The following is a 17,611-nucleotide window of genomic DNA, read 5'->3' as shown; positions in this document are numbered from 1 at the left end:
AAATATAAAACAGGGTAATGTGACAGGGAGTCACTGTAGATTGGGTGGGTAAAAAAGACCTATTTAAGGTGACATTTGACCTGATACCTAAGTGGGTAGGTAGAATAAGCCAGTCACAGGGAAAATAGAAGCAGTAGAATAAATGTTCAGAATTTCTTTAGATGCATTTAGGGGTAGCCAAGCAACAACTGAGTGGAAGAAAGGTAGGGAGACTTAATTCAAAGGCATATTTGCATAGAAATCACACTTTAGAAATAAACTCGTATTATCATATATTTGAGAGAGGGGGCTGGTGACTTGGAGGTGCTAAACTCCAGTTCTTGGCACTGCGATTAATCTGGGCACAGGGCATTACAAGTCAACGTGCTGCTCAGTGACAGGCAGGGCCTCATCAAAGAGGAAGCCAGAGGCCACAATATGTACAATATATAGAACCTTCTCTAGGTTAGAGTCAGAGGTTATTCTAAGTGTAATGGGAAGTCATGGAGGGATTTAGACAGAAAATTGGCAAAATCTGAGTTATGCTTCAAATAGATTATTCTGGCAATGTGAAGAATGGATTGTAAAGAGAATGGTAGAAAGTAGAAGCAGAGAGAACAGCTGGGATTCTATCGTGAAAATCCATGTGAAGATAACAGTGGTTTCAACTAGAACAGTAGCAGAGAAAATGGAAAGAATTGAATGCAAGCAGGATACTGTTCTGGCTATAGATAAAACAGTATTTTCTGACTGACATGGGGGCAATGAAAAAAGAGTCATAAAAGACGACACCACCATTTTGGTTCAAGTATGCTCAAATATAAGTCAATTTTATGTTCCATATAGAGGTTTGAGAAGGAACCCAAATTAAAGGTGAGATATTAATTTATCTTACATTTACCAAGTCTTAATTATGTGGCAGGAACACTACACATGTATGTGTAAAGATATATATGCATATGAATGCATGCATACACATAAAGATATACACATACAGCATTTTAAAGTTGAGTCTTATAAAACAAAAAAATTAAGCCCATTAAAATTTAATTCAGATAAAGGATATTGTCACAATATTGTACATTCCTCATTCATAGGGCCTTTGCTCTTTCATATAGGTATGAGCTAGCAAAGAAGAGAAATAGGCATTTCTTTGCAATCTAAACATGAAAATAACAACACAAATTTTAAGGGAACACAGGGTATATGCAAAAGAGGAATTTTTGCATTGTGATCATATCCTGATCTGTATGAGATACTCCTTACCAAATTCAGCCCTACTCCCACTCTACTTTCTTTTATAGTTTTAGCTCTTGAGACATAGGTAAATGATACTTTAGAACCATTTTGAAGAGTAAATGCATTAGTTCGTTAATGCCCAAAGGCAAATTGTATAAATTAATATGGCCATTTTCTAGTTTTTGGTTCTTTTTTTTGGCTATGGAAAACTCAATTATCACAAAGCAAAAGTTATCTTAAAAATGAAACTTAAAAAAATTCTTTTCCTCTGAGATTTTGTTCCAAATAAGCTCCACAACCAAAAGAATTTTCAAGTTTCTTTCATACGTGCATTTTGAAAGATAATACATGCAACTTGACACATAATGACCATTAACTATAAAAAAAGACAAATTAAAAAAAAAAAGTTTTGGTGAGTATTTAAGCATTCATACGTCAGCTAGAGCTTTATAAATCTTACTTCACATTATAGGTATCTATGCCTTTGGCCCAGCAATTTCATTTCTATAGGAATACTCCCACATACACCCAAAGATTATGCATGTATATTGATTCCAGCATTATCTGTTGATTAAAAAAAAGGAACTTAAATGTCTCAAAAAGGGAAATTGTTACATAAATTATCTTAATCTACACTATGGGATCCAATTGTCCATTAAAAAGAATAAAACAGATTTTTAAATACTGACATGGTAACTTTATGATATATTTTAAAAGAAGATGTGGTACATATATACAATGGAATATTACGCAGCCATAAAAAGGAATGAAATTGGGTCATTTGTAGAGATGTGGATGGACATAGAGTCTGTCATACAGAGTGAAGTAAGTCAGAAAGAGAAAAACAAATATCGTATACTAACACATATATGTGGAATCTAGAAAAATGGTACAGATGAACCTATTTGCAGGGCAGCAATAGAGAAGATGCAGATGTAGAGAACGGATGTGTGGACACAGGGGGTGGAGGGGAGGGTGGGATGAATTGGGAGATAAGGTTTGACATAAATACACTACTTTGTGTAAAACAGACAGCTAGTGGGAACTTGCAGTATAGCACAGGAAGCTCAGCTCAGTGCTCTGTGATGACCTAGGTGGGTGGGATAGGGCGTGGGGTGGGAGGGAGGGGATATATGTATATGTATAACTGATTCACTTCGTTGTACAGCAGAAACTAACACAATATCGTAAAGCAATTATACTCCAGTAAAAAAATAAGAGGATCAAAACAATTCACAAAACAAATGTATCAATATATGGAATGATTCCATTAGGGTTGGATTAGACTGAAACAAGTTTAAAAGGTCTATGTGGCTATTTGGGGGGAAGACTGGAATAAGGTGGCCATGCTGGTAGGGGTGCTGAAGAGGGCCTTTCATTTGCTGCCATAAATACTTGTGTATGGTTTGATTTTATCCTATACTGAGCATGTCTTGGGTCTGTAAATTTTAAATCAGTTTAAAACATAAAGCCACAGAGCCACTACCCTATGACCTTCTTGATTTGACAGCAGCATATTTATTCACTTTGCATTACTATAAGCAAACATCAGCTTACGTCCTAAGACTAAACCTAGACCATATAATTTCCTGCAGTAGTGGCATTCTCAGAACTGTGACAGTAGCCCGCTGCAGTGCTTCTCCAGGTGTGCTGAATATTTCAGATATCAATAGGCTGGGGCAGCCACTTCTTTAAGTTTAGAGCAGATTTTGATGACATCTCACTAACAGAGTGGTTATCGTATGTTTGCAGCATGTAATGATCACTCAGTGGCATGGCTGACTGTTTATATCCTGTGCCAATGCAGCTGATATGTAATTAACATTATGTCTTGATAGCCTGCTGTTGTTTGCAGCAACTTCAAGTCATGATTCTGACACATCGACAACAAGCAGTGAACACTCTGATACAGGGCCAAAACAACATAGATGTCTATCTTCTTCAGTTTCCAGTAAGGTCATACGGTAAGTGGCCTTCATGAGCATGGGACTCTTTATGCCATCAGTCACTGGCCATTTCTTTAATGTAGTGACACGGTTTTGTACTTCGTGAAATGAATGCTCCACAGTGCTTATTCATTTATCTGTTTGTCTTCAGATCCGTTGTAGTTGTGTGCATTAATTTGATCATGGCACCGTGACAGAGGAAATAAGAGCTTAGCCTCTAGAGACTGACAGAACTGGATTAATCACTTGACTCTACCACTTACTAACAGTATAATTCTGGGCAAATTATATAACCTCTTTGTACATCAATTTAATCTGTACAGTGGGGATAATACCTACCCTCAAATAAACCTTATTCTGAAGAGTAAAAGAGATAATGTAGCAAAAGTGTTTCCCACAAATGCCTGCCACATTTGCATAATAAATATTAGATTAAATATAGCAATAATTGTATTAATAGGTGAGTGCTTCAGGAATTTTTATATTACCACAGAATATGCAATATCTGGGGGCACACAGTTTTGTGAATAGGCATTAGCTGAATACAGAATTATGAAATAATTCAGTTTGGTTAAATCATAAATACAAGTATAGAATTTTAAAGCTACTGAATGGTTTATTATAATGAACTAAAACATATTAGTGTCATAAGTACTTTACGCCAATGATATCCTCCAAATGTAATACTAAAACACTGAATAAGCATAACAAACACATATAAGTTTAATACAAACACATGTAAGTTTTGGTAAGAGTTCAAACATATTGCTCAAAATCACTGTTCTTTCAGTTTGGCTTGAACCAAAATTTACCTTCATGAAGAACAAATGCAGCCTCTTAAATACGTGAAAGATCTATTTAATACTGTAACTATACTGGCTTCAGAATCTAAATGGGGTCCAAAACTAATCTTACTTAGAAGCTAAATAAACACCCCACATTGATAAGTAATTCATTTTCCCATTTTCAACTCTGATTTAAATGTTTATGTAAGAGTCTTTGAAAAGTCTCTTCACCTCAGCAGCTCTGCAAGTGTTCACTTTGAACAATGACTTTGCAGCTGACCAAACCCGACTCTCAATCAATTTTTATGAGTACAAATTCTTGGGCTGATGGCTAGATCTCCAGCTATATCACTCATATAATACACACTCACACGTGGTGATGAGATTCACATTATCACCGGAGCACCACTGTGCCGATGGCGGCAGCAGACACAGCAGGGGTATACTGTCCTCTCCGAAAATGACTCCTTCACCTTTTAATAGTGCAGCCTGCAGGTATAGATCTACGAACTATTTGCCAATAGAATGAGAGCTAGCTTTAAAAATACTGATAAAACTACCTGGTTCTTCCCAATGAGGCCTTCTTGCTCAATCTCCATACATACCCATCTTGATTTTGAAGTGGGTACATTCAATTTGTCTTCCCATTACATTTGGAATTGAAAGGAAGATTCAATTGTATTTAAAACTTCAGGGGCTTCCCTGGTGGCGCAGTGGTTGAGAATCTGCCTGCTAATGCAGGGGACACGGGTTCAAGCCCTGGTCTGGGAAGATCCCACATGCCACGGAGCAACTGGGCCCGTGAGCCACAACTACTGAGCCTGCGCGTCTGGAGCCTGTGCCCCGCAACGGGAGGGGCCGCGATAGTGAAAGGCCCGCGCACCGCGATGAAGAGCGGTCCCCGCACCGCGATGAAGAGTGGCCCCCGCTTGCCGCAACTAGAGAAAGCCCTCGCACGAACCGAAGACCCAACACAGCCAAAAATAAATAAATAAATAAATAAATAAAGTAGCTATAAAAAAAAATTTTTTTAAAAGAGAAGATACCATCTCCTCTTTATAAAAAAAAACAAAAACAAAAACAAAAAACTTCAAAAACTTGCCAGACTACTGGCATGTAAATCTCAAAACACTTGGGCATGGGATTCTTTGTGTGAGTACACGTACATACATATATTTGTGTAAAGATACAATGCTTAAATATGACTTCACATTTTAAGATGATACCTCAGGTAGAATAAATCCGAATTCACGATAGTTTGGTGGTGTTTTTTCTAAATTTTAATTATGGGGTATAGAGGTTTACCTCCTTTGGTTTAAACTGAATTTTGCCTTTAAAATGTTAAACATATTTTTGTTACGTGGAGAACTTTCTAGCTCTCCAAAGACATGGTTAATGTTCCTAAAAGACATACCAATTAATGATCTCAAAAGTATTCAACTTCCTTCTTTCATTTCTAAACTCTCTTATGGGGTGATAAAGTATACGTGGTTGTTTTATAACTTGATTCTTGTGATCATATGCCAGAAAATAAGGTAAGGAGCAAAGGATTACCTTGAACTTTACCTGGCCAGGAGCATGAGGTGTCCATTTGACCTCTCAAAACTGATCTACTAAGGCCTAGTTTTCATATTAAGACAATCAGTATATAAGAAACTCTTTTAGCCTACTGTCACTTCACTGGATCTCTACACAACAAACATTCTCTGATTTATTCTTTAAAAAATAACAAATATGATCCAGCAATCACACTCCTTGGCATTTACCCAAAGGAGCTGGAAAGTTACGTCTACACAAAAACCTGCACACAAACGTGTATAGCAGCTCAATTCATAACTGCCAAAATTTGGAAGCAACCAAGATGTCCTTCAGCAGATGAATAAATAAACTGTGATTCATCCAGACAATGGAATATTATTTAGTGCTAAAAAGAAATGAGCTTTCGAGCTACGAAAAAACATGGAAAAGTCTTAAATGCAAATTTGTAAGTGAAAGAAGCTAATCTGAAAAGGCTACATACTGCATGATTCCAACTCTATGACTTTCTGGAAACGGCAAAACTATGGTAAAAAGATCAAGGATTGCCAAAGGTGGGGGGGAACATGAATAGGCAGAACACAGAGGATTTTCAAGGCAGTGAAAACGCTTTGTATGATGTTACAATAATGAATAGTATGTTTGTCCAAATACACAGAGGTACAACACCAAATGTGAACCCTAATAAAAACTACGGACTTTTGATGCAGATGATGTGTCAACGTAGGTTCATCCTTGGTAACAAATGTACCGCTCTGGTGAGTGATGTTGACAGTGGAGGAGGCTATGTCTGGGGACAGAGGATATACAGGAAATCTCTGTACCTTCCCTTAAACATTGTTGTGAACCTAAAACTGCTCTAAAAAAACCATAATGACTAAAAGGTATGACATGTTGAACATCTGTGGTTACTGGGTGACATTCTCATGTGCTCTCATACATATTTCCACCAGTTAAACTCTATGCTTGCTAAGAGTCAGTAGGGTTTGCTTAGGCCAATAACATCAGCTATTGAACTTACGGGATGGGAACTTATGAGATTCTATGTAAATGAATGACATATGACTATGAAAAAGAAGCTGCACTTCCTACAAAAAAATCAGTTGAATGCTTGGAAAGCTTTGACAAAGACAAGTCACTAACACAAACTTGCCAAATTAGATGTGGGTGAGACATCTATAAGTGGAGAAAGATCTGCACTCAAACTGCCTGGTAAATGCATTTCAATTCTTGTGCCAACGTCAAGAAATTAAACCTGGAAACCAAAGAAGATGGCTTATAGGTGTGGTTTTTGGAGGAAGATCACTGAGAACTCCCAACAGGGAGTCCTTTCTCAAAGCAAATGCTTGGGGTTTATATCAAAAGATTGTCAGTGTGTGTGCGCACATGTGTGCATCTTTTATTAAACTGGCTGACCAAATATTGGTTCTATTTACATAAGAAAAAGTCACACTTCACCCAGGGGAAAAAAAGCACTTTTGATGAAAAGGTTATACTTTTCATGAAGTTACCATGCTATTATGGCCCATCAATAAAATAATTTTATCTAGCAGTTGATAGACGGCTTTATTTCTGGAAGACAGCAAATAATTCTCCTTCCTTGGAATTTCACCATGTTAATCTGATCTGGGCTATTTAAACTACTTAATGTGTGAATAGGAATCGATGAGATTTTACAGACTGTTTTGTGTTAAGGATCCCAAGAGAGCTTCTCTTTTCGTAAATATTCACTGGGAACAAAACAGCTTGCATTTATCATGAAATGGAATGACTATTACTCAAAGTTATTCTTTAATGTAACTTTAACTAAATGTGTATATTCCATGAGCAAAGGTCATCCATGATTCAAAAACCAAACCAAAACTGAAAAGAGTCAACTGAAGTGTACATTCCAATAACCTGTCTACATTCAGAATCCTATCACAAACAAATCTACCAGTCAAGGTAATTTAAAGACCTGTACATGTGAATAAGTGATATATATGGTACATTTTTATAAAAATGCATGTTTCTATGTACTAAGTTTTATCCATGAACTATCAGAACAATGCAGTGACTCTCGAGGTATGCTCTTGGGATCCTGGAGCTCTTCAAGATCCTTTCAGGGACTTGTGAAGTCAACACCATTTTTCTAACAATATTCAAACATCTTTGCCTGTTTCACACTTACTCTCTCAAGAGCGCATAGTGGAGTTTTCCAGAGGCTAAATTTCACCTGAGATTGCAACAGATTGAAGGCAGAAGCTGATGTGAAAATGCAGCTGCATTCTATTTTATTAAGCCAGAACATTAAAGAGGGGTACAAAAGCATAAAATAATGCCACTCATATCACTAAAATGTTTGGCCTGAAAAATAGTTATTTTAAATAAAAAGGTTATTTGCGTTGGCATATAATGGACTTACCACTTTTATTTTAAAATGAATTGAAATATTTTTTAAATTTCTCAGTTTTAATTTCTGATACAGTGAATATTGATAGATACAACCCACACAAAATTTGAGAAGGGCTTAGAGTGATTATGTAACAGGAAAAAAATCTACTTACCTGAACAAGAACAAAGTAACGTTTTTTCCATCTTTTCCAGACCTTCTGTCCAAGGGCATACAGATATCTGGTAAGAAAAACAAGTAAAAGAATACTTTACATGAATAATGGTGTGGTCCCACGTAATCGTATTTCTTCCATAGGTATTTATTCTTGCGACAAGCCTGCTAAAGGCAAAGTTTAGTTCATTTGGAATCTGTGACAGCACGCAGCTTCTGTGTTACAAAATGACTGAACCTGTTCTAAGGCTTTTTGAAAGGGAATTGATTTATGTGGATTATCAATTGTCAGTTCTTCCCACAAATTGAGCGAAGTTGGAGTTAGAAAGGATAATCAAAGAAGCAGTAGGAGTTTTATTCTTGCACATATTTCTTAGGAGAGACAAAGGCTACAAATTGAGGCTATAGTACCAAATGTTTCAGCTCGCAGGTGACTGGGGCTGAGGAGTGTGGCCTGGCAGGGTACTGGCTGCAGAGTCCAGAACCCATGGTGAAGGGTCGCTGCCCAGCTGAGTGTTCCCGAGATGTGCCTGCACCAATCTCAGTTTCCATTTCCTCAACTATCAAATGAAAGGACTGGATGTGATGATTTCTGAGGTCCCTGCCAGCTCCATAATTCGGAGATTTGCCTGACTTATGCAAGCTTCTTACTGCAAATTTTCCTAACTATGAAATTTAGATAATAATGAAGACGACACTGTATAATGTAACACAGTTTCAACCAAGGCTTTTGTTTAACTTTGCACTGCTATTAGTAACCTGAATTGAAATGATTCAAGTCGTCAATCATTGGAGAAGAGAACTTTTGTTCTTACTGAATATACAGATGTAAGCTTCAGTATCAAGGAGGAAAGAGAAGAAATTAAAAATTAATCAAGTATGAGTGTGTCATGGAGAGCTATTTAAAATTATACCACATACCTCCTACAAAAGTGGAAAACATTGTTAGAAGTTTAAAATATGACAAATGGAGAGCTAATTTTTAAATTAAAGTAAGACTTTTCAATATTTTATCACAATCCCTTTTGCTAATGTGGAGGTTTAACACTGCAGAGGCTATTCAAACTAACTTAATTTATAAACAATTCTGAGTGATTTAAAAAAAGGACTATAGCTAATAGTTTGTTTAGGGGCTTAAAGTCTTCAGACTTTCTCTCAATTTTAAAAACTGAAACCTTAGCTTGAATTTTTAGTTTCTGTCTTATGAAAATAATTCTCTTTTGTAAAACAAAACAAACATACTCTTTGCCCCCTTTTGAAAAAAATATGGGATATTAGCTAAGGTGTGCTGAAATGATGGGATTTCTTATTCACTGCTAGTGGAGTGTAACATAAGACCACCTTCCTGCAGGATAACATGGCAGTATATAGAAACGGTCTCCACCTCTTCATCATGGAATTAAGGAAATAATTAGATACACACACAAAGATGTATGCTACATGGATACTTAGAACAGCGTTATTTACATTATGAAAAAGGTAACTACTTAAACGTCCAACAGTAGGTGAATGTTTAATAAATGCTGGAAAATGCATAGAAATACTATGCCACTGAAAAAATATTTTTGATAAAATAACATAAAGAAAATCTCATTGCATAATGTTATGGGAAAAGAGCAGATTCAAAACTATTGATACATAAATACTTAGTGATTTGAAATTTGTAAAAAAAAATACGAAATAGATAATCCAAAATTTTAGTAATAGTGCCTTTGAGTGGTGGGATTATGGAAGATTTGAGTTGCCTTCTTTATTCCCTGTATTTCTAAATTTTCTGAATAAAAACATACAAACAAACATGGGGTTACTAAAAGTCAACATAAATCCTAGGCTCTTGCCTGGAAAGCATCACCCAAAACTGCCCAAATTAATTATATATTTTCTTTCTCTCAGACACATCAGCTAGCTGAAGGGTTTGGCGAACTTCTATTTGGTTCTCAGAATACCCTTGATGACCTATCGTCTGCGCTTGTGGATGTAATGCGAATGCATTTAGAGTCCATCAGAAATATCTACCGCTACTGTTCTCACCTGTTCACTATCTCCTCCTGAGGGCCCCTTGAAACCCTTTGCCCCATCTTTGCTCTAGCCTCTAATTTCTCTTCTATGGTCCCAGTGATGGGTGTTTAGTTGCTCTCTTTCTGTCTTCCCTATGTAATTTTCCTCTGCTGAAAGGCACACACCCAAGCTCCTATTACAGGGTTAATAGCAATGACCTCAGGAGCTATACACTGTGGACACGACAGATGCTCTCTGTACAAGTTCACTAGCAAGGTGTGCACCAAATAGCTGCTGAGGAGCCAAGAGGGCATCTGGAATAACCGCTGCCTGTGACCACAGGCTGGTTCTTCAACGTGTCTCACTTAGCATGCTACTGGGCTACTAGATCAGACATAAGTGAAAGTGAATAGGGGTACACAAACCATCAACACCACAAGCAAGTGTAAGTCTTGCAGACAGTGAAGGTTCTGCATAAGGGATAATACTGTCATCTGCAACCTCATTAAAAATGATGCCTCACCACATTTGGAATGAAAAGGTATGGTTTCTGTGACGACAGAAAGCAGAGGGGTGGGTGGATTTACACGTGTATACTGAAAGATATTATTAGAATAAAAGACAATTCAAGACTGGAACCAAGGTAAGCATTTGAATGTTGGGCCTTGAGGTATTATGCACTATTGCACTAGAATTCAACAGAATATATACAGAAGAAGTCACAATTGATCAAACATTTCTAGAAAGAAATTGCTCATAAGAGTTTTAGTCTCTATGTAAGAAAAAAGTTACATTCAACAAAAGTAAACATTTCTGCATAAAGGAAATGTTACAAATGCTATGTAGGAAAAATATGATAGTTCCTGCCCTTTAGTTTTCATATTAGCCAGACAAAAATTTTACATACAAAATTTCTGAACATAAATAAAAGATATCAGAAAAGATAACTATACCAAATAAGAACACATGAAACTTCAACAAATCTGAGATTTTTCACTATAAGCATGAGTTCTGGAATCAGGCATCAATATCACCATCTAGCTGCTTTTTCACTGTATAAAAGCAGATTCCTGGCATAAAAGACACATTTAAAATTGAGGGGAGAATGAAGAAAAAAGATGTTCATCAACGTTGTTTAAGAGCAAAAACTCAAAAACCATCTAAGAATCAAGCAGTTAAAATGATTAGGTTGCCATTAAGAGTGATGCCAAAAACAAAAGCCCAGGGTCAGATGGCTTCACAGGCGAATTCTATCAAACATTTAGAGAAGAGCTAACACCTATCCTTCTCAAACTCTTCCAAAATATAGCAGAGGGAGGAACACCCCCAAACTCATTCTACGAGGCCACCATCAGCCTGATACCAAAACCAGACAAAGATGTCACAAAGAAAGAAAACTACAAGCCAATATCACTAATGAACATAGATGCAAAAATCCTCAACAAAATACTAGCAAACAGAATCCAGCAGCACATTAAAACGATCATACATCATGATCAACTGGGGTTTATCCCATGAATGCAAGGATTCTTCAATATATGCAAATCAATCAACGTGATACACCATATTAACAAATTGAAGGAGAAGAACCATATGATCATCTCAATAGACGCAGAGAAAGCTTTTGACAAAATTCAACACCCATTTATGATAAAAAACCCTCCAGAAAGTTGGCATAGAGGGAACTTACCTCAACATAATAAAGGCCATATATGACAAACCCATAGCCAACATTGTTCTCACCGGTGAAAAACTGAAACCATTTCCACTAAGATCAGGAACAAGACAAGGTTGCCCACTCTCACCACTATTATTCAACATAGTTTTGGAAGTTTTAGCCACAGCAATCAGAGAAGAAAAAGAAATAAAAGGAATCCAAGTCGGAAAAGAAGAAGTAAAGCTGTCACTGTTTCCAGATGATATGATACTGTACAGAGAGAATCCTAAAGATGCTCCCAGAAAACTACCAGAGCTAATCAATGAATTTGGTAAAGTAGCAGGATACAAAATTAATGCACAGAAATCTCTGGCATTCCTATACACTAATGATGAAAAATCTGAAAATGAAATTAAGAAAACACTCTCATTTACCACTGCAACAAAAAGAATAAAATATCTAGGAATAAACCTACCTAAGGAGACAAAAGACCTGTATGCAGAAAATTATAAGACACTGATGAAAGAAACTAAAGATGATACAAATAGAAGGAGAGATATACCATGTTCTTGGATTGGAAGAATCAACATTGTGAAAATGACTCTACTACCCAAAGCAATCTACAGATTCAGTGCAATCCCTATCAAACTACCACTGGCATTTTTCACAGAACTAGAACAAAAAATTTCACAATTTGTATGGAAACACAAAAGACCCCGAATAGCCAAAGCAATCTTGAGAAAGAAAAATGGAGCTGGAGGAATCAGGCTCTCTGACTTCAGACTATACTACAAAGCTACAGTAATCAAGACAGTATGGTACTGGCACAAAAACAGAAATATAGATCAATGGAACAGGAGAGAAAGCCCAGAGATAAACCCACACACATATGGTCACCTTATCTTTGATAAAGGAGGCAAGAATATACAGTGGAGAAAAGATAGCCTCTTCAGTAAGTGGTGCTGGGAAAACTGGACAGCTACATGTAAAAGTATGAAATTAGAACACTCCCTAACACACATACACAAAAATAAACTCAAAATGGATTAAAGACCTAGATGTAAGGCCAGACACTATCAAATTCTTAGAGGAATACATAGGCAGAACACTCTACGACATAAATCACAGCAAGATCCTTTTTGACCCACCTCCTAGAGAAATGGAAATAAAAACAAAAATAAACACATGGGACCTAATGAAACTTAAAAGCTTTTGCACAGCAAAGGAAACCATAAACAAGACCAAAAGACAACCCTCAGAATGGGGGAAAATATTTGCAAATGAAGCAACTGACAAAGGATTAATCTCCAAAATATACAAGCAGCTCATGCAGCTCAATATCAAAAAAACAAACAACCCAATCCAAAAATGGGCAGAAGACCTAAATAGACATTCTCCAAAGAAGATATACAGATTGCCAACAAACACATGAAAGGATGCTCAACATCACTAATCATTGAGAAATGCAAATCAAAACTACAGTGAGGTATCACCTCACACCAGTCAGAATGGCCATCATCAAAAAATCTACAAACAGTAAATGCTGGAGAGGGTGTGGAGAAAAGGGAACCCTCTTGCACTGTTGGTGGGAATGTAAATTGATACAGCCACTATGGAGAACAGTATGGAGGTTCGTTAAAAAACTAAAAATAGAACTATCATACGACCCATATCCCACTACTGGGCATATAACCTGAGAAAACCATAATTCAAGAAGAGTCATGTACCAAAATGTTCATTGCAGCTCTATTTACAATAGCCAGGACATGGAAGCAACCTAAGTGTCCACCAACAGATGAATGGAAAAAGAAGATGTGGCACATATAGACAATGGAATATTACTCAGCCATAAAAAGAAACAAAACTGAGTTATTTGTAGTGAGGTGGATGGACCTAGAGTCTGTCATACAGAGTGAAGTAAGTCAGAGAAAAACAAATACCGTATGCTAACACACATATATGGATTAAAAAAAAAAAAAGTTTTGAAGAACCTAGGGGCAAGACGGGAATAAAGACACAGACCTACTAGAGAATGGACTTGAGGACACAGGGAGGGGGAAGGGTAAGCTGGGACAAAGTGAGAGAGTGGCATGGACATACATACACTACCAAACGTAAAATAGCTAGCTAGTGGGAAGCAGCCGCATAGCACAGGGAGATCAGCTCGGTGCTTTGCGACCACCTAGAGGGGTGGGATAGGGAGGGTGGGAGGGAGGGAAACGCAAGAGGGAAGAGATATGGGGACATATGTATATGTATAACTGATTCACTCTGTTATAAAGCAGAAACTAACACACCATTGTAAAGCAATTATACTCCAATAAAGATGTTTTTAAAAAAAAAAAAAGAGTGAGGCCAAAAAGAATGATATGGAAAATTATAATAATATTGTTTTAAAAAAGCTGTCACATGAACTTATACTGTATGCATGGGGATAAAAATCCAGAAAGATGTATCAAAATGGGAAACCTGAAGTGAGTATCTGGCTGGTGAGATTAAAGATAAATTTTATTTTCTTCTTCATGCCTTTCTCCATTTTCACAATTCCTATCTTGAGCATGTCTTCCATTTTTTTGTTGTTGTTGTCATTTAAGTAAGGTTTACTGGTAGATTACCTAAAGTAAAATTCACCCATTTTAGGTGTATAATTGGATGAAACTTGAAATAGAAGGAATGTAACCACCACCACAATGAATTTATAGAACACTTCCACCCCCCCACCCAAAGGCTCCTTCATGCCTTTTTATGATCCATCTCCTCCTCACATTCGCAGCTTTGCAACCACTGATCTGATTTCTGACCTTATAGTTTTTTGTTTTCCAGGATGTCATATAAGTGGAATTATACAGTATGTAGCCTTTGGGTGTCTGGCATCTTTCACTCAGTATAAAGTTTTTGAGATTCAGCTTTTGTCTGTCTCAGGAGTTCATTCCTTTTTATTTCAATGTATGACTTCAATGTGTTTATCCTTTTACCAGTTGGTGGACATTTGAGTTGTTTCCACCTTTTTGGCTATCGTAAATAAAGCTGCTATAGCCATTCACATATAAGTCTTTGTGTGGGCACATGTTTGCATTTCTCCTAGGTAATTATCTAGGATTGGGATTACTGAGTTACACTGAAAGTGTGTTTAACTTTATAAGAAACTGCCAAATTGTTTTCCATGGCTGTACAATTTTGCATTGTCATTAACAATGTATGAGAACTCATCTTACTTTTATCATTAGAAAAAAATCACTTTTATTAAGGATCTGAAGGATGTGGGCATTAGAGCTCCATAAACAATATTTCTGACATGACTAAGTTGAATATCTATAGACCAAAGATGAGGATCTTTGTCACTTTATCTTGAGTACAGTGGCAAATTCCTATAAACTTTAATGGTTAAATGGGTTTTCCAGTTTTCAAAGCTATTCTTAAGTTCTGATATTTACAGCAGTCTAAATTCTTTGTAGGTGGGTGGTCTTATCAGGGGACGATTAAAGTGTAAAGAAAGTAAGGAAAAAGGATCTAAAATCATTTGAATATTTGGTTACAGTCAGATAATCCATTTATTAGAAAGCATCTGTAAAAACCAAGATGCATTCTTTTGTTTTTTAATTTATTTATTTTATTTATTTTTATTTTTGACTGCGTTGGATTTTTTTTTATTAGTCATCAATTTTATACACATCACTGTATACATGTCAATCCCAATCGCCCAATTCATCACTCAAGATGCATTCTCTCCTAACTCATCTTTATGCCTAGCACTGCTGTTGAATTCAGTTCCATTTTTTGTTGTTGTTGTTTTTAATGTTGAGTGTTAGGTTATAAATTATCTCTTTTATGGATAAAAATCCAATAAGTTTTTTTTAATTTCAGAAAAATACACTAAAGTTACATTTAACATATTATGTTACACTAGGCAATAGATTCATTCATTATACTTACACAGCAATGATTACTGAAAAATGAGTTATTCTACATAGAGAGAATGTATATTCATCTATAATGAATTTTTAAAGAATTTGTATATAATAGGTTGACTTCAAATAGTCATAAAATACAATTTGATCATTCTTTAATGATTTAGAAAAGGACCCTATAAACATCTTGGGGTCATTACCATGAACATCAATTACAACTGCATAGTCCTGTAAAAGGAGAAGGTACGCCTGGTAGGACCAAATCTATTTGACATACAATGGCAATAGTGATGATTAAACAAATCCTTGAGAGTTATTTACTTGCCACTTATTTCTGTTTTATAAAAATAGTTTAGAATTTAAGAAATCTATTATTAATATTATTTTCTTGCTGTCTGAACTCTGGAAAAATTCATTTTTTTAAAGCTTTATGAAATCTGATTCTACCCCATAAAGGTGTAGAGAACATCATCCAAGAAGTGCATTTGTCATCTGGGACAGACAGAGTACCTTGGCTCGTATAGTAATGTTGTTAAGGGGGTGCGGTCTGCTATGCAACTGTATTCTCCCGGAATATTTAGTAACCTGCTGAGTCATTACTAGCTTCCTCTCAATTGTAGGATTATCTCAAATTTAAAAAGTTTTTTTTAAGAGTATGTAAATTAGACCTGCCAAATACCAGGCAAACTGGGAAAACACATTTAACTGGGTTTTGTGTGACAATTTATGTTACCCAATAAAATAAATATTTATCACACAGCATGAGACCAACATTCTCTAATGAGTGAATTTTTGTCACCTTATTTAAAGAGGTTTTAAAGAGCAAACCAAAAGCAAGTCTTTTGTTTTAGTTTTGGTGGGGCTTTCAACATGATTCATTTTCATCAACCTACAGAATCTGATTTTAAACAAAACATGTTTTCTCACCCTTGTTAAATTATCTCAGTTACTAAGAAATGGATAGAGTGAATTCCCTGCTGGTCCAGTGGTTAGGACTCTGAACTTCCACTGCAGGGGGCCCAGGTTCGATCGCTGGTCCGGGAACTAAGATGCAACAAGCCGGGTGGCATGGCCAAAAAAAAAAACCAACAAAGAAATGGATGGAAAAGGAACACATACCAGCAGTTTTCAGTCGTAGTCATATTACATTCTCCAGTACTCTATATTAGAGTATGACTCCAGGAAAAAAATTCCCTAATCGGAGTTAAATTTGATTCAAGATTATTTAAATGGGGACAGAAGATATATTCTATTGTATGTAACACAGTTCAAAAGCACATATTTCCAATGCTAAACTGATACTCAATATAACACTTTTTCCATCGAAATATTTCCAATACATCACAATACTCATGTAACTATAGAGTATTTTGGGTTATTTAAAAATAACTGCTCAGATACTATTTTAAAGTGTTTGCTTTCATCAATACACCCAACTTAAGTAAGGTATTAAGAAGCTGTTCCCTTTGAACAAAAAATTGCCTGCTTAACTTTAAAATCTTCTCTTCTTACATGGGATTAGGTAACAAAGAAATTAGCAGCCCTGATACAAAGCTCGGATTTAACACATAAGAGTAAAGCCTTGAAGCATTTGGTTTTATAAATCAGTATAAATACAGCAATAATCTTAAAGTATTAATCCCTCTTCTAGGGCTGTTTCTACTGGAGAGTACTATTTCACCCAAAGAAACATAGGAATCAGCTAGGAAACAAGGCACAAAACAAACTAACATGTTATCAATGCTCCACTCACCTACGACTTTTTTTTTGGTATTATTTCTAACTATTCTTAGGTCGTGCTCTATCCTCAAATATCAAAGCTAAGAGACAATGAACTTTATGAATTTTTGCTTGTATATTTAAAATATGGTATGGACATAGCTTATGTACCAGGCTGTTAGGAAAAATGTCAAGAAAAGAGAAAAAAAAAAAAAGAGAAAATAAAAGTTTTGGTATAGCCAAACCTCAAGTCAATACAGTTACTATCAACAAGGCAAACGGGTCATTATTTTTCATCT

At 36.1% G+C, this 17,611-nt stretch overlaps 1 protein-coding gene across 14 annotated transcripts in view; it reads right to left on the bottom strand.

The window, feature by feature from the left end:
* Window positions 1-17,611, bottom strand: part of CADPS2 (calcium dependent secretion activator 2) — a 545,377-nt gene that overhangs the window by 194,282 nt on the left and 333,484 nt on the right. For all 14 annotated transcript variants that reach the window (XM_057549848.1, XM_057549852.1, XM_057549849.1 and 11 more), the window contains exon 9: window positions 8,032-8,098. In XM_057549848.1, coding sequence (XP_057405831.1) covers window positions 8,032-8,098 — 67 coding nt within the window. The remainder of the gene's footprint in view (window positions 1-8,031; window positions 8,099-17,611) is intronic.

This window comes from Balaenoptera acutorostrata, chromosome 7 (genome assembly GCF_949987535.1).
Source record: "Balaenoptera acutorostrata chromosome 7, mBalAcu1.1, whole genome shotgun sequence".
NCBI lineage: Eukaryota > Metazoa > Chordata > Mammalia > Artiodactyla > Balaenopteridae > Balaenoptera > Balaenoptera acutorostrata.
This window is presented reverse-complemented; position numbering and strand designations above follow the sequence as displayed.